General features: G+C 38.1%; 1 protein-coding gene across 12 annotated transcripts in view; it reads right to left on the minus strand.

Annotated features, from left to right (window-relative positions):
• Positions 1 to 1,023: 1,023 nt before the first annotated feature.
• The window catches only part of ARHGAP20 (Rho GTPase activating protein 20), a 140,842-nt gene continuing 115,270 nt past the window's right edge, over positions 1,024 to 26,595 (minus strand). For 7 of the 12 annotated variants that reach the window (XM_067038911.1, XM_067038907.1, XM_067038901.1 and 4 more), the window contains 6 exons: positions 16,719 to 16,897; positions 15,171 to 15,332; positions 10,154 to 10,263; positions 7,564 to 7,753; positions 6,259 to 6,373; positions 1,039 to 5,222 (listed from right to left, as the gene is read on the minus strand). In XM_067038911.1, coding sequence (XP_066895012.1) covers positions 3,367 to 5,222; positions 6,259 to 6,373; positions 7,564 to 7,753; positions 10,154 to 10,263; positions 15,171 to 15,332; positions 16,719 to 16,897 — 2,612 coding nt within the window. In that variant the 3' untranslated portion in view covers positions 1,039 to 3,366. Of the gene's footprint in view, positions 5,223 to 6,258; positions 6,374 to 7,563; positions 7,754 to 10,153; positions 10,264 to 15,170; positions 15,333 to 16,718; positions 16,898 to 26,595 lie in introns of all 12 variants that reach the window. The other 5 variants (XM_059069456.2, XM_067038902.1, XM_067038909.1 and 2 more) reach the window with 2 other exon arrangements.

A 26,595-nucleotide genomic window follows, 5' to 3' on the forward strand; every position in this document is an offset into this window, starting at 1 on the left:
CTCATACTTGGGGTAGAAAGCACAGAACTCAAGAGTACTCTTCCTTTCAGCAGGAAACTTAGCTTATGAGATATCCTTGTAACCAAACTAGATATTAAAGAAGTTAACACTTTACCCAGCTTTATTATTCATTTTTTTCTTTGTATTGAAATAAACAATTTGTAAAGACCCTCTCAAGTCATTAAAACATGACCAGGTAGGAAAAGATCAGTTAAACACTTACTACCATAATTTGGATTAAGATACAATATATTCTTATTTTCAAAGACAAAATATGCCATTGGTTCAAGGATACATTAGATCCTTTCAATTCGATGCCATGCCATGAAAAGTAGAAAAACACTAAGTGAGATAATTTATTGAATCCAATGTTTTTAGTAGATTAAGCCTCTTCTTTAAAAGCAAAAATCATCTTTGTATTTTGCTCAGAGCAAACCATTTTTTTTCTGGACTAAGGTAGTATATTTTTTTGAATCTTCTTGAAATGGTGCTTAAACTTACATAGAGTGAACTTCTATGAACTTTGAGAAGGCAAAGATGCAGCAGCCATGGGAAATGGGAATATTTGATAAGTTTACACGACTTCATAAGTACTGATGTCTTGTAGTATCTGGATCCAGACATCTTGGGATGTCTGGACGTGCCTGGAGTCAACTGGATACTCTGGTCAGAATGGTTCAAATTTAGACAAGAAAATCTCATACAATCAATTAAACTGAGTTGATGGTTCTCTGATATGAGAATATAGACAATACGTATATGATTCTAGGAGCGCAGTGTAAATATAATATCTAAGAAAAATGAATACTTTGTGTCTGAAGCATAACTTGTTTGGTAAACAGTAAGATTAGAAAACTATAAAAGAAAAAAACCTCTTTTTCTAGAGAGACTGACCATGGCCTATGACTAAAAGCTCAAAGTTCCAATTCAACATTAATTACATTTTATGAAATTTCCAATGTTAAGCAGAAATTGGGCTTATTAGCTAAAACGAGTCTACAAAGGGCAATATCGCTCTGGTGGGACTGTTAACTCTGAAGAATGGTGTTTTATTTAATAGACAAAATGGACTTCATACATATCCATTATCAGTGCCTTTAAAACCAAACAACTTTAAAATTTAGCAGCAGTTTCTGCAAGTACAAAAATACACATTTATTACATAACATATGGTAGTAAAATTTGTCAAGATATATTATACAAACTCAAAAGCATTTTAGATAAAGCATTGGTCTAATATATTATAGATTGACAGAGTATAATAAAATGACGTAGTCTGTCTTCAAATCATACAATATAATACTTTACAGCAATATTAACTATTCACATTAAATGTTACAGGAGTATCTAAGGGAACACAGAGAGTAGGAATGGTTATTGAAGAACCTCAGCATCTATTTTCTTCCATGCTTCAAATTGAGTGGATGATTTTCTATCCATCAATATGAAAGCCAAAAGAATAGAACTATTATTTTGTTAAGTAGAGAAGCAATTTCTTCTGGAAAGACACTCCAAGCCATAAGAGCTTCATTCACATCTTGTGGTTCTGCAGTAGTATGCCCTAAGGGTGAGGGGAATCCCTGTTGCCTTTATATATTATACCACAAAAGATGCCTATGGACACTTAGGAGTCTAAATATAGGAGTGGTTAAATCTAAGGTAAAATCTACTTCACATCTGTGACTGAGATGGCCAGTGTCATAAAGGAGCTCTTTGGAGAGAGTTCTAAAAGTTAATTATAATGCTTAGGGCAAACAGGGCCATGCCCCCTAGAGGTAGGTAGCACCTATAGCTAATACTAAAAGGACTTCTATCTTACAGAAAACATTATTTGTTTTCTATAACTGAAAAATGCAACCTTTAGGACAACAGTGAAAGAACATTTTGAATTGAAAGTTTCTGGGTGGCTGAGAAAAATAATTTGGAATAAGCAAATTTGTGGGAGGAAGGTCCATCTGATACTGAACTAAAGAAACCAAATGGGCTCTAAGTAACTTCTTATAAGTAAGTATTTAAAATGAAGGAAGATGCACATCCATTTCTGATTCTACCCCTTCACACTGGCTGGCAAGGCCAAACAATCCATGGAAATAATCTAGGACAGGTACTGGTATAAACTTTAAGGCAAGAGAGAGAAGAAATGTCCATGGATATGAAATAAACCAATGGGGTATAAACCATGAATCATTTGGGACAAAGAATATGAAAAAACTTCTGGAGGTAAGAAAATCCAAAGCCAATGACTGTCTGAAAGAAGGCCTGACAGCCAGTCTTATGGCTCCTCTATTCTGTGACTCTTTATAACCTGCCAACCTCAAAACTGTTCTCAACTGCCAAGTGATAATCAGAAAAGGGGTGATTTACCAGTAATTTTTTCTGGCTGACTAAGAGGCAAGGAACAGAAAAACATTTCAGCAAAGAGGAGCCATGCTTTGATCACATGTTGGTAATAGCAATCGTGTAATAGAGAAAGGACTGCTCTGGCAATTTTTTCCTCCACACTTAAGAGAGCAAACACAGTGACAAGGTCACCTTATAATAGGAAAAATGCATTTCTGGAGAATGTTTCTAGCTCAGGCACCTTGCAAGGACACTGAAATGAGCAACCATCTCCTTCTTTCTCCTCATAGTTCTGTGTCCTGGAACCTCTGTGGCGCAATGAAACACTAATGGGAAAACACAACCAACACAACCAAAAAAATGAAACAACAACAAAAAGTATTATATCATGGTACTCATGGCTTTTGAATCACTAGTTTTCTTCCTCTCTAGCTGCATCAATGAGCTAATACCTGAAATGATGTTGTAAGGGCATGTGACTGACTATAAGATGTCACAGAAATGGCCACTGGTTCAGATTTGGGGAAAAGTTTCAAATAATTTCCTTTATTATTGAACATGTTTTCCTTCTGTAGCTTTGATTAGTGGCATTTTTCTTGCTTCCTTATTAAACACATTCTATGGAATGTGGATGGTTTCTCTGCACCCTTCCCTCTCTCTCTACAGTTCCTATTCTTCACTTTTGACATCCTGGCTTTCTCAGGTTGCTAATTTCATCATACATGGCATGTTTCCTCTACAGAAGATGCTTTCTCTAGCCCTCTGCTTGTAGCTCTTAAAACGCATGACAGGATCAAACCATGCTCTAAGGAAAAGCCTCCCAAACAGGTGACAAAATTTTTTAGTCTAAACTTTTTGCCAAATAGTCTCAATAAAGAGAATTCTTTTGTTGTCCTAAGTATTAGCAATGATTATCCTTATGCTACCCATCCCAGGTATTTTACACAAAGAGGTCATAATAATTATTATCTTTATATCATGATTAGCCCAGTTTCTGTTCTTGCAGACATCAGATTCTTATTGTGGTTAAATGTCTTTGGTCAAATGTCTGTCCTCAACATCACAAACCACTGTAGGCCCTGAGTCTGGGCTGCACACATGATCCACAGTCAAAGAGCTGGGTGAGGATCTTCCGTGAGGCAGAGTACCAGGAGAACATTGCCCACTAATCTCTCCTTCCTCGTGTGACTTCATACAAAGCCCAAGTCTGTCTTCCACTAGGCTGACTGGAGAGCTACAGTGTTTCTCTGAGTCCTGGCTGGGGTAAGAACTATTCCAGCGGGCTGTTTGCACAGCTCCAAGTCCTTCAGCCGCCCTTCGGGGCATGTCTTTCTGTCTCTCATGCAGTGTGTTGGCTTCTGGAACACCAGAAGCATGTGGAGGAGGCTCCGTGTGTCCTTTTAGAGAACCTGTTTTATTTTCCTCTGGTCTGGGTGCCCTTGCCTTCTTTTTGAGGGACCAATTTTTCAAACTGGCTACCCCATTTCTCAACCATGTGCTGGGGTGAAGAGTTACAGAATGCATTTGTGAATGCCACTCTACACTGTCCTTTTTTGTATAAGCCAGGCGGCTGCTGGCCTGCCCTGATGAGGGACCAGGAATTCCAGAAATGAGGCTGGAACTGCTAAAGTCAGAAGAAAGCTCTTCCTGTTTTCTTTGAGCCTGAAAAGTGCAATCTATAGGAGAGGAAGTTTCAGTGGGTGTAAACACGGAGTGTTCAGAAATCTGAGAAAAAGCACTGTCTTGGGAGCTCACTGATGAACCAGATGGAGAAGTGCCTGGGGAGGACAAGCTGGAATAGCTAGTCCTTGAGCAAATGTTTAATCTTGGGGGTAAAACCTTTTCAGTGTTTTGGTTTGTGGCACTAGTCTTGCCCACCTCAATCCCCATGACCAAACTCTGATTAATAAGCTTTTGCCCCTCCATTTGCAAAGACTTGTGCCGCTTGAGATAATCTTCCTCTCCATGCAAGAGACTGGCTTCATAGCTGGCTTTATGTTGTTTCTTTGAATGAATCCCCCTGAGATAGGTCAGTTTGCAGTGTTGGTCATCAATGTTGGGCTCTGAACATCGCCGGTGCCTCCTTGAACTCTTGAGGGCATCCGTTGTGTGTGGTGGGGAGTATCCAGATGTATCTGTATCAAAGGTCTGGTTCCTGGGATGATCACATGAGGACATGTGACTATAAGATGCCATGGAAATAGCTACTGGCTTGGATTTAGGAAAAAGTTTTACATGATTTCCTTCATTATCAGACAAGCTTTTCTTCTTAACATTTTTATTAGTGGCATTTTTCTTGGTATCAGTGCCTATGACTAAACTTTTTTTAAAACATGTCTTACCCTCTTCCTGGAGGGGTTGATTCTGATTCAGATGTCTCTCATCTTTTTTCGAGAGAATTGCATCGCAGCTGGACTTGCGTAGCTTTTTCTGATAAAACTCCCTGAGATAGGAAAGCTTTGAATCTAGATAGTCGTAGCTGGGCTCTGAGCAGCGCCGGTGTCGCCTCAAGCTTTTTGGAGCATCTGCTGCAGTTGTGGACAGGTGGCTGGGTGTGCTCACGCCAGAGGGGGCCCTGGCATGATCCTGCAGGGGGTCCTTTGTGTACACTGCAATATTCACTGGCTTGGATTCAAGAGGCTGCTCCATTTGAATGTCTTCATCTTTAGAATGGTCTAAGTCAAAGTCGCTCAGGGTTAAAAGACCTTCTACCTCAGGCTGGTCGAGGTCGTAGTCACTGAGGGTTAACACGGAGTCCATGCTTCTGCTACCCTGACCAAGTTTCTTTACCAAGTCACTACACGGGGCGTCAACATCCTCATTCAGCTCATTCTCCAAGCTGTCATAGGAAGAGTCATTCAGTTGGAAGCAAGATATATCTGCTGAAAAAGTGAATCATGATTATTGTTTTTACTTACCCAACTGTGATGATGTTTAGCTTAATTCTGTTTCCATACAGATTGTTCAAATTCCTACTCTAAAGAAAGAAAGGATCTTTCACAGTCTTCCCAGTTGTAAGTGCAGAATTAAAAATAAACTGTTGGGGTATACCTCAGTTCCTGAAGAAATGGGCTTTCCTTAAGTAAGATTTCCTCAAAGCAATGAGGAGATACCAAGAAACAATTAAAAATATAAAGGAATTAATGCCAGATATACCCAGATTCTGAATAAGACTCTTTGTCTTTTAAATGGATTAGCTGGTGGATATACATAATTAACTCTAGTCTCAGAGATACCATTTACTAACCCTATCAATTTCTACTTGACCAAGTTTTTTTACTATCCTTTATTTAATCTTTAATACAACCATCACAGTTAGATATTATGGTTATCCATATTTATAAACGAAGATAATGATTTTCAGTGGCATAGAATAATTGGCCAAAGGTAACATAACTAGTAATTGGTGGTACAGGAATTCATAATCTGGAACGTTGAATGTCTTTACCCCTAACACACCCTGGCCTGCCCCATGATGCTAGTTGTTTTTGCAGTGCACTAGAATTCTGAGAAGTCTCTAGGAGGAAGGTGAAGAGCGAAAAAACCAGGGCTGCCTCTACTGCCTCTGGGCCTTCTACTCCAGTTTCAACCACAGCAGCTGTGTTATTCATATTGGGGTTCCTTGTAAAGTTTTATTTAAAGAAAGGTTAAAAACATCATACCATATAATGCTGCCACTAAGAACTCCTTGGAGTTTGGGACCTTATCTTATACATTCTTAAGCCTACCACAGTGTTAACATACCCTGACCTATTAGCAGGCCTTCTAAGGAAGGAGCAGAAGTCCTAGGCCCACTAACCCAGGTGAGAGGCCCCCTTCACCTGAGCTGCTGTGGGCTCCAGGATAACCACTGTCCCAGCTGATTTTCACAGATGTGTGTCTGTTTCCCACAATAAACAATCCAATTATTCACAATACCTGAGGCATTCTCTCTAGTATCACATCTCACTGAAACCTCTCCCAAGAGGGAAGTGATTTCTTCTCCAAATATCCGACAGCAATTTTCAATCAGAAATTGTATAAGAAGAGAAACCTGTACAAAAAAGGGACAAAAATGAACTGCTACTTCCCATATAGCATGTCTATAAATCACATTTCACATATGAATCCTGATTCTAACAAAAAATGCAAAAGAATCCTGAGAAAACTTCATGTCTGCTTTAAAAGTATACAATACAGTTTCCTCTAACAAACTATGATACTTTCAAGAGTAGTTTGAGCATAGAAATTAACTTTAATCAGTGGACTAAAGTTATTATTTGTTATTATGTGTGGCCTGGGCTTAACGCTAAGATTTTTATGCCAATAGTTCTGTCTTTAAAATTAGAGTAATTTTAAGTATTCTCTATAGGGCATTTGGGGTGAAGAAATATACCTTCTCATTAAAATTCATGAAGCATCATTAGATGAACACTTATAAAATGCATTTCTTATGTAAAAGGGAGGTGTCATAAGCGTGGGAAGTGGGTAGGTATCCTCTGTGGATTTATTGTGAAGGAGAGAGACAGCTGGAGAGAAAACTTGCATTTTGCCTGACTAGTCTCTTCCTATGCATTTCCTTTCCTTAGGCTCCCTAACTGGAGGTGCTTGGGGGAAGAGGTAAGATTTTACTAGGGAGCTTTGTGCCTCCATGGGATATACCAGAATGTTTACATAGTTTTCTAGCCCCAATAGCTGAAGCAAGGGAGCAGGCAGAATGCTGGGAGCAAGGGGAACCGATACCACCACCCCTGTACTAACCACCAGGCCCTACACGAGTGTGATTTCAAGTAACTACTGTATGAACTATGTCGATATTATCAACACCTCCATTTTTTAGATGAGGAAACTGTGGATTAATGTAACTAATTTTGCCCAAGATTGTACATCTGGCAAGTGGTAGGGCTGAGAATCCAACCCTGACCTGTCAAATTCCAAAGTCCTTATTTCTTTTAAAATCATATCAACTGCTTTCTTATCACTCTATGGTTTAAGTCAGTCAGTCATAGTGGTTTTCCTCCTGAAAGGGAAAAGGGAAGTAATCCAACTGCTATCACATGTTTTGCTCAAGAAATCACCTTTCTACAGTCTACCAGGATAGGATAAAACACTCAATGAACTCAAATTTATAAGGGTATGTACTGAAGTTATTTAAGAAAATATCTTTCAGAATTAATACGCTGAATGTTAGGTTCAAAATGGGGACTTGGTCCCTCACAGCATAAAAATGAAAAACTTCATTACCTTTTTTGTAAATTCGTTTTCTAGTTCTGGGCTGGAGGAAGTAGGAGGCCAAAGAATGCTTGGAGCGATGCACACTGCTAAATTAAATGCAGTCATCTGATTGGATGAGGAATGTTGTTCAATGTTGTATAATACCCCAAAAAGATACCTTAGGAGAACAACATTGGCTCTGGGAAGCTGGTCTAATAGCCTAAAGACAGAAAAATGTACTCTTTAAGCAAACATTTCATAGAAAACTTGTATAGCCAGGCAGCCCTTGCTTTTCACAGTTCAGATGTACAGGAACATATGTTAACATGGTACATGCAAAGTGAGGACTGCCTGTACATAGGAGAGAAAGTGAGCACTGGAGATTTATTTATTTATTTTGTACACTGTCTTCACAATCCAATGTAAATGTGAAAGAATGCAGAAAAATGGTTTATAAAAAAACGCTGCCTGAAATATTTACCTGAAACTGGTACAATGTGTCTTATGTAAATCCTGTAACATTCCAGAATATTCTCAACCAAAACCCAAAAAAACTTTCTGATGAAATTAAACAGTTATATTTAATATGCTCCTTTACTTCCAAGTGGCAACACAAGGATTCTGTCTCTTGGTAAAAACCCAAACTTCAGCTACGAAGACTCCCAGGTCCATTCTGAGAGCTTATGCTCTGCTCCAACAGCTTCTGAGGTCAGTTTTGTCCCACATCTCTTTATCTCACTGGTATTACTTTCACACATAAGTCAAGCTTACGATAGTATTTTTCCTGCTGTTCCTATTTTGTAATTGATAAGGGATTTTAAATGATCATTCACTAAAAATGATTTTTACTACCATATACAGAAAACATATGTTGATAGTCATGCTTGTTGCTTTTTTCCAACAAGAATCTGTAACCTGGGGTTATATTGAGCAATCTGACTCCTGTTGCATAAACAGCAGAGAGGTGTTTCTTCAGCACTATGGACTGACAATGAGTACAGTTTTGTAGGGACAAATTATGAAAGATACTGAAATGGACCAAAAGATTACTGAATGTATTCAATGGAAAGTGAGGCACTGTCTATCATACTCTAGGGCAGTGGTCCCCAACCTTTTTGGCACCAGATTCATGGAAGACAATTTTTCCAGAGACAGTGGGGCTGGGGGGGATGGTTCAGGCGGTAATGCGAGTGATGGGGCGGATTGGGGAGCGGCAGATGAAGCTTCGCTTGCTTACCCGCTGCACACTTACCTCCTGCTGTGCGGCCCGGTTCCTCACAGGCCGCAGACTGGTACTGGTCCATGGCCCAGGGGTTGGGGACCCCTGCTCTAGGGTATCTGATTCTATGGGGGCCCTAAACCTTTGAGTTATTTTACAACTCTGAAAACTGTAGATTACTGACAGCAGTGTACTTAACACTTGTCTATAGACTTGAAAATTCTGTCTGGTGGAGAGATAAATGGTTTATTTGTACACACACCTCCGTGCCCCAGTAGTAAAAGTCAGTTTTGCATCTACTTGTAAATTCATTTCAGCATTTCTGTTTTAACTATGTAAGCTGTGGTATTGATAATTTGATATCTCCTTTGAACTGGCAGTAATATCTTACTAGTTCTCTCATTAATTAATGTTTTAAATAAAATCTTTCACATATGTCCATTTTGTATTTGTATGAAAGCCATAAGTCTACTTCTTAAAAAAAATCGTCCATTTAACAGTTTGTAGAATATAAAGTTTTAGAGAATGAGCAACAAAATACAGAATCTGATGTTTACTACCTCTGAATGGTTTCCACCAAACCTTAATGGAAACAGAGATAGAATTTTGTTACATGGCTTTGATTCTGGTGTCTTCAACAGTTGTACTATTTTCTTCTACTGATAAAAGGTGTCTATCAATAGCAGTGTGTAGATAATAATTTGTATTTGAAAGCTGCTCAAGAAAAACCTGTACTAAACAAGCATAGGCAAATAAATGATACTGGGATTCTTAGGTTTTCACAGAACTGGAAGTATTGCTTCTCTTATAATGCAGGAAATATTCAGGAATCAGAGTGGCAAGTCCTGCCAGCAGCTTACCTTTGCGTGAGTACAGACAATGCGTTCTTTGCATAAATACAGACAATACACTTTTCCCTCTGTAGTATTCCCACATACCCTTCTTCATATATCTCTTGCATAGCACTGATTATACTACCCTGTTATCCTTTGTTTCATCTATTCTATCTATTCGACTAGACTTAGCTCCTTGAGGGGAAGGGATTTTCTCTATATGAATTCAGTTACTAAGTGAAGTATATGAGGAGTTGTCTGGTTAGTTAAATATTTACCAAAACTAAGATTATAAATTGTAGACTGGGTCTACTGTGTTAGCTATTGGTCTAATGGGTTTCAGCTCCTATCAGATTCAGATATACAGAAGGTGTACAATGGTAGAGTATCCCATGTTAATAAGGTTAGGGAACAAGACAATAACAATGATAGTAGCTAGCATAAATCTATTTTTAAACTGGCCCTCATGGATTTGACTTTGATAGTCATATTACATTAATAGACAAGCTTATAAAATATAGGTTTTTTAAAAAGTGTTTTTGAGAAATGACCAAATTAGAATAATTACCGTTGAACTGCATTTATTTTCTCTTCATCATTTCCTTGATCCATTACACAGACCCAATGATCATAGAGATCTGACGAAAAAGTACTTCCTGGAATGTTTCGTAGAAAATCCTTATATAGAGGGAAAAACAAATATTTTAAATTGTTATTCTCATGCTAGTTATGTATTAGAGAAATTACATAGAAGACACGTTATTGGAAAGTACAGTTAAGTTGTCCCTTCTTTGGAATACACAGAGCTCTGTGACAAAACTTCAATGATGTGCACACATAGAAATGCATGCTTTGATATTTTTCTAACAAAAACCAGAGGGAAATTGGATTCTGGGCTATAGTGGTAAAGATAATGGACAACCTGTCTGGGATGAAACCTCCTGTGTGTGTACATTTTAGCAAATTAGTATAACATGGCAGGGTCTGGCAAACCATCCTAAATCCTTTTTATTTCACTAGTTAAAAGAAATGCATGGGGCTTCCCTGGTGGCGCAGTGATTGAGAGTCCGCCTGCCGATGCAGGGGACGCGGGTTCGTGCCCCGGTCCGGGAGGATCCCACGTGCCGCAGAGCGGCTGGGCCCGTGAGCCATGGCCGCTGAGCCTGTGCGTCCGGAGCCTGTGCTCCGTAACGGGAGAGGCCACAGCAGTGAGAGGCCCGCGTACCAAAAAAAAAAAAAAAGAAATGCATGAAGATATTTGTGAGATTCAATGTGGTAATCAGTCATCCAGTCATTCTATACATATTTATTCATATGTGCCAAGCACTGTTTAAGGTGCTAGGGATAGAGTAGTAAATAAAACCAAGTCCCTGTTATTTTAGAACTTTATATTCCAGTGGCATTGGTGAATAATTCCATCCAGAGGTACTTAGAGTTTCTCCTTATATTCCCCATAGAAGGGCTCTCATGTATCATGGGGAAAAAGCACTCCAGGCTATGGCTGGGCTCTGGGAGCCTAGGACAGCACCCCATGCCTAACGTACATTAAATAATATGTCCCTGGTACATTATCCTTTCTGGCCTTTGAGAGCCTTTTATGCTGAGACCACTGGCAGGGCTAGGTGTGGTGAAACCAGACTATGACACAAGTAGGATATAATCAACAGAGTTTGTTGTTTGACATATGTTAATAAAAAGCTTAAAAATGAACTAATTTTGGTCCTGGTCCTGTGTTCCTTTCTGATCTAGGCCAACTCTCTCTGCTGCTTTTGGCATGGTTCTAACAAGCCAAGCTTGCAAAGTCTGATCTCCACCTTAGTAAACTTCAGGCAGACAAAACTCAATTTCATATGTAAGCACTGTACCCATGGTTGAGTATCCTCTTGCAAGTTCCTGCCTACAACATTGAGATAGGTGAAAGTCTGCAATTGAGTAATTTTAATCCTTGCTGGAAAATCAAATCAGCAACTTCATCTTATGTGCTTTAAAATGGCAATGCACAACTTGTTACTTATATGTCATATTTTTTATTACTAAGATGGAAGCTGTGATACCTAAGTGTTACAGTTAGTTAATTAGGTGAGCATGTCCCCCACTAGCTTATTAGCTCCTTCAGGGCAGGGTCAGACCTTCACCTTCTACATCATACACCTGAATGCCAAGCACAGTCCCAGACATAGTAGAGGTCATTACTGAACTGTTGCTATTTGTCATATGGTCAAATATTAGTGAAGGACAAGGGAAGGTCAACTAACTATAACTGAGATTCTAAAATAATTTTTATAAACCTCTTTGTAGTCATGTTACCTATTATTATATATTTGTTTTAGAGTAGTTAAGAAGTAGGAAGATGATTGATACAAAGTCTTTCTCTGTTCTATTATATTTTTCAGTAGAAATGTACCTGGATACTTGTGATTCAGATGTGTCATCACAAAAGTTACCTCTTTCTTTTGGGTAAAGCTACCGAATTTTCACAATTTCAGACTAATTTTAGTTGCTGCACCTACTTTAAAAGTCACAGTCAGAAGAGCCAAAATCTGTTATTTCAAATTGGGGCAGTGACAATGCCTCTCTTTTAAAATCTCAGTGGAAAAAATACTTATGATCTGTTTTGAAGAAAAACATCATTAAATCTTAAAACCTACACTTGAAAGATAATAACTTGTAACATCTCAATGAACTCTCCACAGCTGGAATAACAAGTTACGAAATAACAACCACCATCGGTCTGAGAAAGGATGTGAGAGCTGGTTCTGAATTACAATCACCAACTCTTAGCACTCAATGGAAAGCCTCCTCCCCTCCAAAACCAGAACCCAGGCCATCAGCAGAATGCCCATATTAATTTGAGATGAGATTCCTAGGATTAAAAATGAACTTTTCCTCAAAGGTCTGATGGATCAAAATTACAGTATCTCAAGCAATTTTCTTACAATTATAGTTTGAAGGTTAAGCTTATATTTAAACAAAACCAGTATAAGCAAAAAATTAAAGGAAAACTTAAGTATCACTTCCAAATAGTCTTAAAAACAAGAAACAAAACAAAAGCTCAAAAACTTTCGGCAAAAAGTTTCCCTTTCCTGCAACCACTTGGAAGAAATGAGAGTAAAACACAGTTATACGATTATGAAACTTTAATTAGTTGGAACCCATCTAACCAGACTTTTCAATCATTTGGACTACTTTCTGTCTTTTGTTTATTCTTCTATAAGTACAATTTCTTCAATCTGAAATACAGTTTAACTCTTCTAGAACCATACTTCTTTGTAATAGCCTCAACAATTTAGTACAAAGTTTTAAGAAGCATAGTGCTGTGATGAATAGCATAGTCAGGAAACTTTTCTAAAACATAGGCTTTAACTTCTTAAATTAAGAGATGGGAGAAAGCCTAATTATATCATTAAAAAAAAAGAAAAATTAATCATGCATATATCTGCATGTATGACATGTATGTGGCTAAGCACACCATACATACTTTTATTGTACTCCAGGATTGAAGGGTAATCACAAATCCTGTGTAAAATAAATTAGATGACCCTAGCTCCAATTCTCCAGTTCTTTTGAGTGATACTTTACTGTGAAAGCCCATGGCAAGGGTTGTTTAAGAGCAGACAGGGCCCTTTTACCAAGAGACATCTGATTGCTCATTAAGTCATAAAGTATGATTCTGTAAGCAGCTGACCAGCAGTAGGAATATGCAAGAGTCTTCTTCACCATGTTTTCCTTAATTTGGTTTTTATGCTCCAGGCCCTGGGATGCAGGCTGGGGCACTGTCTCCACCCCTAGCTCTGGTGCATTCCAACCCTGCTGGGAGATGGGAGCCTGATGCTGGTCTGCAGAAGCTATTGCTGAGGTCAAAAGCTCTGCTAAAAGCTGGTTTTTACTCTAGGTTTTCCAAAAATGTGAGACATTTTCAAGAATGTGAGGAGGAAAACATTTTAGAAGTCTAACTCAACTGTGGATGTGAGTTAAGTAACCACAGGGGTGGGTTCTAGGTTTTTTTGCCATAAGTAAGCTTATCTGCCACAAGCATTTTTGCTGTAAAAACTTTTACCAAATAATGAATTGGCTGTAAGGCAATTCTACCATAAAAGGTAAAATAACAAAAAATAAATGAGAGACATTAAAAAGGATATAATGAAACATGAGAATAACAAAATTAAAGACTTTATTGTGAAATGCAAAATATTTGAACACAGTTAAAATGTGTGTAGATTCATGGCAATACTATGCAATTAACTGACATTACTTTGTGGGTTGTACTTAAGCACTTGTCTTCCAAGTCTTTCATTCATAGTATTTTATACATTTTTTTTTTGCTTGTTGATTCATCTCTTGTTCAGCATCACACTTTTTCTTTTTTGCTAAAATTTCTTCCTTCATTAAGAGAGGTACCAGGTTTCAAATACTAGGTACTAGGATGCATATTTGTGCCTGAGTGTTTGTGAAAGTCTTCCACACCATTGTGTTTTTGGCATACTGTCATTTGTCCATTGATAAATGTTACTAAGTTCTAGGGGAAATGTGGGTTTATGATATGCCTTCAAGGCCCTTGGCCTCCTTCACCTCCAATGTAGTGTGTTTCAAAATATGAAACCAACTCTTGGGACCAATCATCATCTGTCATGATTTTTATATTGTGTGTGTCAAAACAAACTGTCAACCAGTTATTTTATTTTTTATGGCAAAGTTGACCTGTGGCCAATTAGTTATGTGGCAAAAATATTTGCAGCAAAGAAGCTTACTGTGAAATACCAGACACACATGGGATGAAGGGTGAGAACCTTTAAGAATGCCAAATGTGGAAAGGATTTCATAAAAGAAGACCTGGATGTTGGAGTCATTCCTACTCCAACTTTACTTTTAAAAGGCATTAGGGGGTGACTGTATAAATGAATGGAATTTTCAGTGAGCAATTTTTTGTTTCAGTAGTTAGGCAAATGTTTGTTTACTCTGGTAAACTCTGTTTCAAAGTTTAATAAAAGTTTACTTTTGAAAATTTTGCCTTTATTAGGAAGATAGTGAGATTGTGAGAAAGTCATCAGGATGTTTACTTTGGTAAATATGCTGTGTGTTATGATTATTTTAAATTTTTATTTAATTTAATTTTTTTGCATGGGATTGGCAGACGTGAAGATGAGGAGAGTGATGTGGGATGAAGAACTTTTAAAAAGCCTATCTGACATGCCACATCATTCGCAGTGGCTTTTAAAGGCCAATGTGACTTTGTGAAGTGTTATTTAACACTTTTTAAGATTCTAATTCTATTATGGTCCTTTGCAGATGGGGATAATTTTTTGTTCTTTTGTGCTAGGCGGGCCTCTCACTGTTGTGGCCTCTCCCGTAGCGGAGCACAGGCTCCAGACGCGCAGGCTCAGCGGCCACGGCTCACAGGCTTAGTTGCTCCGCGGCATGTGGGATCCTCGCGGACCGGGGCACGAACCCGTGTCCCCTGCATCGGCAGGCGGACTCTCAACCACTGCGCCACCAGGGAAGCCCGGGGATAATTTTATAATGAGAGAAACCAGTTGTCTTTCTCCAGAGCTATGTTGTGGGGTGGATGAAGGGAGAACTTTCCCTACCTTCAAGACAGATGCTATCACGAAAACAGATTCACAGTCTAGTTGTACTTCAGCTCCAGAATTCAGTTTCTCTTTCAGCTCTCTGCAGGATTTCACATTGGCCGACTGTCTGAAGATGCCTTTTGTGAGGGGTCCTTTTTGGTTAAGAAAGAAAAGCATATCCTATGGGGAAGCAAGGGAAAAAAAATCAAAATGGCACTTCATGCATAACAAGCAAGGGAACATATATTTGCCCTCTCCAGCTGCCAGAGGCTAGGGTATAACAGGGGGAAGCCCTGAAGGATTGGGGCTAGATGGCCTCCTAAAGATTTAAAGTCAATTTGTTTTTTGCTGTCTCTAAATCTCTTTCTCCTATTTATTCTTGCTATATTCAACATCTAAAACACTTTAAACGCTTGCTTTAATGAGATTGCCTTTTTTCAGTGAACCAACAGTCACTTCAAGGTACCTGTTAACTTGTCTCTCTCCTAACTACTCTTTCCCCATTATTCTCTAATACGGACTCTTTTCCCCTAATATGGAAATGCTCTTGCCAAATTCACTCTCCACTTGCTTGTCTTTCTTTTCATGTGACTTTACATTTTATTCTACTTCCTGTATTTACTTCCTTATTTTAAAATCAGCCTCCAAAATCATCTCTTCCAGGAAGCTTTCTTCATTCCATCCCATTCCATTCTGTTCAATCTTTCATTTTGCTTTCTTTTTTTCTGTGTATCTTCTGCTTGCCATGTAGGAAGAGAATAGGTGTTGGAGACGAGCAACCCATGGGATCTGGAACCTAGCTATGACACATATTTATTGTATGACCTTTGGTAAACTCAAGGGTTTTTTTTCCCTTTAATTTGTAAAGTAGGAATGATGGTGATGATGATGATGATGATGATGGTAACTACCCTCTAAATCTGTTGTGACGGATAAGCAATAAAGTGACTAGACTAGTACAATAGATGTACAATACAGGAAAAAGTGCCAGGCATCTAGCATAGTGCTTGGAGGATAATGGACACTCAATAAATGTTGCTTAACAGTGATCATTTACTATATTAACCAGAAACAATAATACTCAGTGGCTTTCATTTGATCTCTTCTACATATAAAAGATAATTAAATGCCAGCAGATGTTATCTTTACACTTAAAGACCTGGAATACAAATAAAAATATAAGATTTAGTATAGAAATATAAGGTTTAGTCTCTGTTGCTAAAGTGATTAAATGAGACTTTCTGAACAATGTAGGGTTCAAGAAAGGCTGTGGGAGAAATGTGAGGGCTAATGTGGATTCTCTGTCTACAGAGCAGATTCTAATTTATCTGAGCAGGTTTATGTGGCTTTTCCCTGAAACCGATAGACTAGATCATCTCTCCCCATTATGTCTGCCTTATGACTCTGCAATAGCTTAATCAGATTTTTATTCTTTGAAGTAATAAAGATTCTCAGCCAGAGTCATGGGTGTCTATAATTTTCCATTTGGGGATAGATTTACCTCCCCGAGCTCTCCTTTCCCAAACCTCCTTTCCTGTTAGTGTTACAGGCCAAAATGAGACTTACCAAGACAGCTTTGGGCAGATTGTCGTTCTCACAGATATTTGGCAGAGAAACCCCAAAGAGCTGTCCTGGCACAGGAGATGTTGGTGACGTGGGTAAGTTATCAAGGTGAGTGCTAGAGCCCCGCCAGAAGGCCCAGTTTATGATGGATCTTCTCCTTTTAAATGTCTTCTGACCTGAATCTAAGGAAGAAGTGAGATTATTAGGGAAAATAATTTAATTCACTTAATCTTATTTCTACAGTTCTCATTTTACAGTACATTCATTACTATGGCTCAGTACTTTATAAATTAAGGAAGAATCAAACATTTGGGTTATTCACCTATCTATCCTGGAGACATCACTGTGCTATTTAGTTAAGTTCTGGCACTAAATTTTCATAGGTAAAAGAAGGGATCCCTTACTGAACTATAACAAATTAAAGCAAAAGGGTTTCATACCAACACATATCCCATTTTGAAGCGGAGACTAAGCATACAAAAAAAGTTGAAGATTAAATTAGAGCACAATTAAATAGTGAGAAAAAGAAAGGAAGAAGGAGAAAATGAGAGAGGAGAGGAGAAGGGGAAAGAGGAAGAGGAGGAGGAGGAGGTAAACAAAGAGGAAGAAGAATAATTAGGGGAAGAAGAGGTGTCTCTACTAAGTTGCTCTCTAGAAACAAGAATGCTTTATTATCTGATGTTCCACTCTACTACTGAGGATAGAGATATAGGAAACTAATGTTCTATATTCCCCCCCTTTTTTCCAACTGCAAAGACTTTCATGTATCTTTTTGGTTCCTGACTTTAAAAAGCATGTTTAAGGAAGCATGGATGGATACAAACATGAGTGAGACTTGCCCTTGCCATGGTAAAGTTTACAATCTAATGGGGGAACAAGGCTGGTGATGGGGGGGTGGTGAGGGGAAAGCAAGTATATTAACAAATAAAATGTCATAAGGGGGGAACAAAGCATCAAAGGTATCCAGAAGAACAATAAAGCACATCTATCTATTGATTAGGAGTGAGGGAGTGATCCTGGAGGCATGTGAATTTGATGTGAATTTTGAATGAACACGATTTCAATAGGTAGAGGATCTAGCACCACGACTTGTGTGAAGTTAACTACTCAATAAATCATTCTCAAACAGTAATTGAACTGAGGAGACATTTAGGTGGTAAAAGATAGTATGAACAAAACAGGCAGAAGTAAGAAAGGTCAACAGTGAATCATGACTTTGTGAGATCATAATTCTAAGACATTTTTGATGTCAGCTGTATCTAATTTTAACATGAAAATTGATTGATTTGCACAGAATTTGATACTTAAAAAGACAGCTCATTAAGGTTCCTTTTGGACCTTTCTGCCGTGTGTGCCCTCTGGCCCTCAACACATACGCACAGGTAACAACTATAAACTCTGGACAAAATTAAAAATATATAAAAGCCTACCTGAAGGCACTAAAGAGTAACCAAAAGAAGACAGACAGTGGAAGTAAAAGTCTGACACTTGGAAGAAGGGAATGGCATGGCACTGGGTAAGTTTCCTATTTTTACAGCTTTCAGCCAGAGGATGGGCCCCAGGGTGTAGGGGTGACTAAAATTGGGAGAGAAACCTGCACTCTTACTGGCTTAAAAAAACTAGAGAATAGAGATGGAGGTAACCAGAGCAGCTGGAAAGTGAGCGGGGGTGGGGGTGGGGGAATCCCAGAAAGGAGAAAACTGAATAGTGGGAGCCCCAAACATTGTGTATAAATTCTTCCCAAATCTCTGGCTGATCCCCGAAGCATGCACGTGTATGGGGCAGATTCAAAACAGCTTGCAGTTAAGGCTAACAGGGCTGAGATTTGAAAGGCCATAACTCCCAGGTGGCGACCACACAGGGTTAGACTTCATTTTCTCTAGGGACAGTGCATTGGATTAGTCAATACACTTCAGCTGTGTGGTCCTGACGTGCAACCAAGATGCCAGAGATGATGTTCAGCTACTCAGCACTCCCTGACAATGGAACAATGAAGAAGATGATCTTTTCAGGGAGGACACGATCAGCAGTGTCAAATGATCATTTAAAACAAGTGTTTTACACTGTTTATTTCCTTAGCATAACCAACTTAAACCAAATACTAAAAAAGCCAAATCGTGGAAGGATAATCAAATAAGTAACATTTTACTGAAAAGCCTTCAGACCATCATCCCCCTTGGCTTCCTCAGGATAGTCAGTGCATCATTAATGTGCATACATCCAGATGTAAAGGTCTTTGGTTCTGGAGTCAGGAACCCACTTAGACTCCTGGCTCAAACACTAATTTGTGCACGTTACTTACCCTTTTTCTTCAATTTTAAAATGAGAAAATTACCTACACCTCAAAGCCTTATTGAGAGGATTAAATAGGATAGTGTATGAAAAGTGCTACTTTGCTCAGGGCATAGGTCATAGCAATCTTGATTAAAGCTGCTAAGACACCAATCTCTTCTCCACAAAGAGGACCCCCTCCCCACACCCTTTTCTCCATCTGTGTAACAGCCTTCAGGAAGTATGCAGACAGGAAGGAATACCAGACTCTGCGTAACTAAAGCACTTCCTTTCTGCCTTGACACTCCCAACCTCCACCATTTTAAAAAACATAAAAGGACACTGAACCTTATTCTTAAATCCAGAAGGGGGGTTCCTGTATGCCAGCAATGTCAATCTGTGCACATGTTTGTTTAATATGTATCTTAATATATGTTGAATAATTGTACTCAGTCTAGTTTCCTCACATTTAATCTGGTTTCACTATTTTGAAACCAGATTTATTTGATTTTTTAGCTTTCACACACTTCTTAGGAAGAATGCTCTATCATAAAGTTATATACCCAGCTATCTGATGAATGTAGACAGATGATAAAGTAGAAATTGAGTTCTGTACTTCATTATAAATGCTTTCAGCTGCAGCCATGCCTTTTATTATGTACAACAGTCAATTTTAGAGTTCATGTTCCCTTTGGGACTGAGAGAAAAAAAAATTCACTAAAGTTTACTTTCTTGCAGAGGTTTTAATGCATAGCTCTTACTTTCTAAATGTCAAAGGCTGATGAAAAAACATGCAATTGTTATAAAAAAGATTAGGATGATATAAATGCAGAGCAAATGAAATTCATGTACATCCAGCTTTCCTAAACAATCCTGGCAAGATTCAAGCTAGTTTCTTCATGCTTAAATTATGGAACTGAATATTAAAAATTGTAATTCTTAAAAGTTTGTGCTTATAGATTATTAAAGAATAATAAATAACCACAACAAAAACCTCTTAATTAGAAATTTTAGCAAGATGGTGATGTAGGAAGATCTTGAACTCACCTCCTCCCATGGATACACTGTATCTACAGCTATATATGGAACAATTTCCTCTGAAAAACCCCTCAAAACTGACGGAGAGACCCTGTTACATCGGGCAAATGAGAAGGAAACTGCATCCAAGTGGGTAGAAAAGGCTGAGACACCATCTCACCATAAACCCCACCCCTCGTGCATGATCCATAGTCAGGAAGAAACTCAAAACCCAGAGCTTCCCCAGAAGGAGTGAAGGGTTCATACCCCACATAGGTCACCTCAACTTTTAAGATCTGGCATCTGAGGGATGAGCCCCCAAAACATCTCACTTTGAAGACCAACATGTCTCATGCCATGAGACATATGGGGCTTTGTAGAATTGAGGGAGAGTTCCTTTTTTAAAAATTTTAAATTTTATTTTATTTTTAGCTGCACTGGGTCTTTGTTGCTGCACGCAGGCTTTTCTCTAGTTGTGGAGAGTGGGGGCTAGTGCTGTGCGCGGGCTTCTCATTGCAGTGGCTTCTCTTGTTGCGGAGCGTGGGCTCTAGGTGCACGGGCTCATAGTTGTGGCTCGTGGGCTCTAGAGCACAGGCTCAGTAGTTGTGGTGCATGGGCTTAGTTGCTCTGTGGCATGTGGGATCTTCCTGGTCTAGGGCTTGAACCTGTGTCCCCTGCACTGGCAGGTGGATTCTTAACCACTGTGCCACCAGCAAAGCCCTGAGGGAGGGTTCTTAAAGGGCTTACGCCCAGGCTCACCCACCCCAGAGCTCAGTCCACAAGCGGCCCTTTAAAAGCACCCAGACTTCATGTGAAAGAGATTCATTTACTAATTTTAAAGCATTGGTCTGAGGGGCAGGGGTCTGCTGGGATACTCCCCAGGACAGAGGCTAGTGGACACTATCTTCCTATTCCCCTCTGCACCGCTAAAGCCTGCAGGCACCATCTTTCCCCCCCTTTCTGGTGGGTGTCATCTTTTTCTTTTTCTTCTTTCTTTCCTTTTCCTCCTGTCCTCTTTGTCTTTTCTCTCTTTTTCTTTCTCTTCTTTTCATTTTTTCAGTGGATGACATCTTTGTACTCCCCCTCTGCCCTGCTTCAGCCAGTGGGCACCATTTTTGTGCTCTCCCTCTGCTGTGCTCCAGAGTGCCTCTATCTCCTGGAGGGGAGACTCTACACACCTCTGGTGCACTGGATTTTACATTTGGTGACACATTTTTTGCAGCTGTCACCCAGGGAATGCCCTTTGATCACCTGGCCAGGAGGGCTTCCATTCCTGGGTCCCATAGGACTGTAACAAGTATAGAGACAGTTCTTAGAAGACTACCATCCCTAGGGTATTGCACAGACAGCAGACTGAAACACACCCCCAGTCTTTTTGTAAAAGTGGCCTATTTGCTCATCCAGGAACTTCAGCCCTGGGGGCAGGCTTCAGGTTTGGCACACACCTAGAGGTTATGGAGGTGCTCTCAAAGAAGGTACCCAGGGGACACCATCTTTGCACTCCCCTATGCATGACTACAGAACAGTGGTATTTCCCAGAAAGGAGTTTATACACCCACTTGGAGTCCCAATTTTTGTGACTGCTGCCAGGGGACACCTCCAGATAGCTTGGCTCTGGAGGCCAGAAGGCTTATGCTTGCAGTCCTAGAGGACTGCATATATTTGCATTCTTGAAAAGCTGCTGCCTGAGGACCTGGTTTCCAATCAGCCTGAATAAAGGTACTGACTGCGCTCTCTCCCCTTTGGGACACTGACTGATCTTGGTACATCCTCAACTACTGGGAGCTATTAAAAATAAAATAGGCTGCTTGGACAATTACAAAGGGTTGAGAGAAAACCAAAAGCTAGGGCAGTGTTGAATGAAAAGGTTCATCTCTTACACAAGGACAATGGTTCAAGACTGGAAGAGGTGCCTGTTTCATCTAATGCATAGAAACTAATATAGAATCAAGCAAAATGAAGAAATAGAGAAATATGTTCTAAATGAAAGAACAAGATAACACCTCAGAAGAAAGTTAATGAAATGGAGATAAGTAATTTACCTGATAAAAATTTACAGCAATGGTCATAAAAATGCTCACTGAACTTGGGAGAAGAATGGATGAACACAGCAAGAACTTCAACAGAGATAGAAAATATAAGAAAGTTCCAAACAGAAGTCACAGAACTAAAGAATAACTGAGTTGAAAAATACCCGGGGGGAGGGGTCAACAACATATTGATGAAGCAGAAGAAAGGATCAGTGAACTTGAGACAGGGCACAGAAACTCACCCAATCAGAGAAGCAAAAAGAAAAAAGAATGAAAAAAAGTGAGGATAGCTTAAATGGGACAACATCAAATGTATTAAAAATCACATTATAGGGGTCCCAGAAAAAGAAAAAAGAGAAAGGGGAAGAAAATTTATTTGAAGAAATAATGGCTGAAAAGTGTTCTAACTTGGGGAAACAGAAATTCAGATCTAGGAAGCCCAGAGAGTTTGAAATAGATGAACCCAGAGATCTATACCAAGACACATTATAATTAAAATGTCAAAAGGTAAAGACAAGGAGAGAATCTTAAAAGCTACAAGAGAAAAACAACTCATTACATACAAGGGAAACCCCATTAGACTATCAGCAGATTTTTCAGCAGAAATTTTAAAGGTCAGAGGAAATGGCACAATATATTCCAAGTGCTGAAAGACAAAAATTTCCAACCAAGAATACTCTATCTAGCAAAGTTATCATTCAGAATTGAAGGAGAGATAGAGGTTTCCAGACAAGCAAAAGCTAAAGGAGTTCATCACCACTAAACCGGCCTTATAAGAGATGTTAAAGGCACTTTTTTAAGCTGAAAAGAAAGGGTGCTAATTAATAATATATAAAAGTATAAATCACACTGGTAAAGGTAAATATACGGTAAAGGTAGTGAATTAATTACTTATAAAGCTAATATGAAGGTTACAAGACAGAAATAGTAAAAAAATAACTGTAACTACAATATTTAAGTAAGGGATAGACAAGATAAAAAGATGTAAAATGTGACATCAGAAAACAAAATGTTGGGGGGGAGAATAAATATGTAGAGCTTTACAATGTGTTCAAACTTAAGTTGGTATCAACATAAAAATAATGTTACAAATACAAGTTGTTACACATAAGCCGCATGGTAACCAACAAGCAAAAACCTAAAGTAGATACACAAAAGATAATAAGAAAGGAACCTAAGCATATCACTAAAGTCATCAAACCACAAAGGAAGAAAGCCAAGAGGAGAAGAAATGAAGAGAGGAACCACAAAACAGCCAGAAAACAACAGAAAGGGCAATAACACATCTATCAATAATTACTTTAAATATAAGTGGAGTAATTTCTCCAATCAAAAGACAGAGGGACTGAATGGATAAAAAAACAAGACCCATCTACATGCTGCCTACAAGAGACTCACTTCAGACCTAAGCACATTCACAGATTGAAAATGAAGGGATGGGAAAAGATATTTCATGAAAATGGAAAACCATAAGAAAGCTGGAGTAGGTATACTTATATCAGACAAAATAAACTTTAAAACAAAGACTGTAATAACAGACAAAGAAGGGCATTACATAATGATGTCGATCCAACAAGAGGATATAAGATTTGTAAATATTTATGCACCCAATATAAGAGCACCTAAACATATAAAGCAAATGTTAACAGACCTAAAGGTAGAAATAAACAGCAATAAATAATATTAGGGGACTTTGATAACCCATTTACATAAATGGATAGATCATTCAGAAAGAAAACAGTAAGAAAACATCAGCCTTAAATGACAAGTTAAATCAGATGAACTTAAGGTATACATACACACATGCAAAACATTCCATCTAAAAGCAATAGAACATACATTTTTCTCAAGTGCACATGGAACATTCTCCAGGATAGATCATACGTTAGGCCACAAAACAAGTCTTAACAAATTTAAGAAGGCTGAAATCATATCAAATATTTCTTCTGACCACAATGGTATGAAAATAGAAATCAATTACACAAGAAAATTGGAATATTCACAAATATGTGGAGATTAAACAACATGCCACTGCTAACAACCTATGGGTCAATGAAAGAATCAAAAGTGAAACAGAAAAATACCTTGAGACAAATGAAAATGGAAATATTATATACGAAACTTATGGATGCAGCAGAAGTTCTAAGAGAGAAGTTCATATCAATAAATGCCTACTTCAAGAAACAAAAAAACTCAAGTACACACTTAACTTTACATCTCAAGGAACTAAAAGAACAAACTAAGCCCAAAGTTACTAGAAGGAAGGAAATAACAAATATTAGAGCAGAGCAGCAGTAAATGAAATAGAGACTAAAAGACAGTAGAAGAGATCAATGAAACTAAGAGCTGGTTCTTTGAAAAAATGAACAAAATTGATAAACTTTTAGCCAGACTTAATAAGAAAGAGCTAAAATAAATAAAATCAGAAATAAAAGAGATGTTACAACTGATAACACAGAAATATACAGGATCATAAGAGACTACTATGAACAATTATATGCCAACAAATTGGACAACCTAGAAGAAATGGATAAATTCTTAGAAACATACAAACTTCCAAGACTGAATATGAAGAAATAGAAAATCTGAACAGATTGATTATTAATAGGGAGACTGAATCAGTAATTTAAAAACTCCCTATAAACAAAAGTCCAGGACCCGACAGCTTCACTGGTAAATTCTACCAAACATTCAAAGAAGAATTAATACCAATGCTTCTCGAAGTCTTCCAAAAAACAATTCCAAAGTAATTTTACAAGGCCAGCATTACTCTGATACCAAACCAGACAAGGAAACCACAAGAAAAGAAAATTATAGGCCAATATCTCTGATGAACATATAGGCAAAAATTCTTAACAGAATATCATCAAACTGAATTCAACAATACATTAAAAGAATCATATGTCATGATCAAGTTGGATTTATTCTAGGGATACAAGGATGGTTCATATTCTGCAAATCAATCAACATGATACACTGCATTAACAAAACAGAAGATAAAAATCATATGATCATTTCAATAGATAAAGAAAACACTTAACAAAATTCAACATTCATTTATGGTTAAAAACTCTCAAAACAGTGGGAATAGAGGAAATGTAACTCAACATAATAAAGGTCATATATGACAGCTAACATCATACACAATGGTGAAAAGTCAAAAGCTTTTCCTCTAAGATCAGAAACAAGACAAGTATGCCACTCTCACCATTTTTGTTCAACATAGTATTGGAAGTCCTAGCCAAAACAAGTAGGCAAGAAAAAGAAATAAAAGGTATCCAAATTGGAAAGGAAAAAGTAAAACTGTCACTATTCGCAGATGACATAATACTATATACAGAAAACTCTAAAGACTTCACCAAAAAAACTTTTAGAACTGCTAAATGAATTCAGTCAATTTGCAAGATAAAAGATCAATATATAGATATCTGTTGTGTTTCTATACACTGATAACAATCTATTAGAAAGAGAATTTAAGAAGATAAGCCCATTTATAATTACACCAAAAAGACTAAAATACCTAGGAATAAATTTAACCAAGAAGCTGAAAGACCTGTTCACTGAAAACTATAAGGCACTGATGAAAGAAATTGAAGATACAAATAAATGGAAAGACATTCCATGCTCATGGATTGGAAGAATTAATATTGTTAAGATCCCCATACTATCCAAAGCAGTTGATAGACTCAGTGCAATCCCTATCAAAATTCCAAAATGGCAGTTTTCACAGTAATAGAACAATTCTAAAATTTGTATAGAACCACAAAAGACCCCAAATAGAGAAAACGATCTTGAGAAGGAAGAATAAAGCTGGAGGCACCATGCTTCCTAATTTCAAAGTATAATATAAAGCTATAGTGATCAAAACAGTATGATATTGGCATAAAAACAGATACCCAGATCAATGGAACAGAATAGAGAGCCCAGAAATAAACACATGCACTTATGGTCAATTAATTTATGACAAAGGAGCCAAGAACATACAATGAGGAGAGGATAGTTTCTTCAATAAGTGCTGTTGGGAAAACTGGACAGCAACATGCAAAACATGTAACTGGACCATCCATACACAAAAGTTAACTCAAAATGGATCAAGACTTGAATGTAAGAACTGAAATTATAAAACTCCTAGAAGGAAACATGAAGGTAAGCTACTTGCCACTGGTCTTGGCAATGATTTTTTGGATTTTACACCAAAAACAAAGGCAACAAAAGCAAAAATAAACAAAAGACTACATCAAACTAAAAAGCCCGTGCACAGCAAAGGAACCCATCAACAAAATAGAAAATCAACTTCCTGAATGGGGGAAAATATTTGCAAATCACAATCTGATAAAGGGTTAACATCCAAAATATATAAAGAACTCATACAACTCAAGAGCAAAAAACCAAACAACCTGATTAAAAAATGGGCAGATGACCTGAAAAGATATTTTTCCAAAGAGGAAATGCAGATGGCCAATAGGCATATGAAAAGATGCTCAACATCACTAATCATTAGGGAAATGTAAATCAAAACCGCAATGAGATATCAACTCACACCTGTTAGAATGGCTATTATC

The sequence above is a fragment of the Kogia breviceps genome, chromosome 7 (genome assembly GCF_026419965.1).
Source record: "Kogia breviceps isolate mKogBre1 chromosome 7, mKogBre1 haplotype 1, whole genome shotgun sequence".
Classification (NCBI taxonomy): Eukaryota; Metazoa; Chordata; class Mammalia; order Artiodactyla; family Physeteridae; genus Kogia; species Kogia breviceps.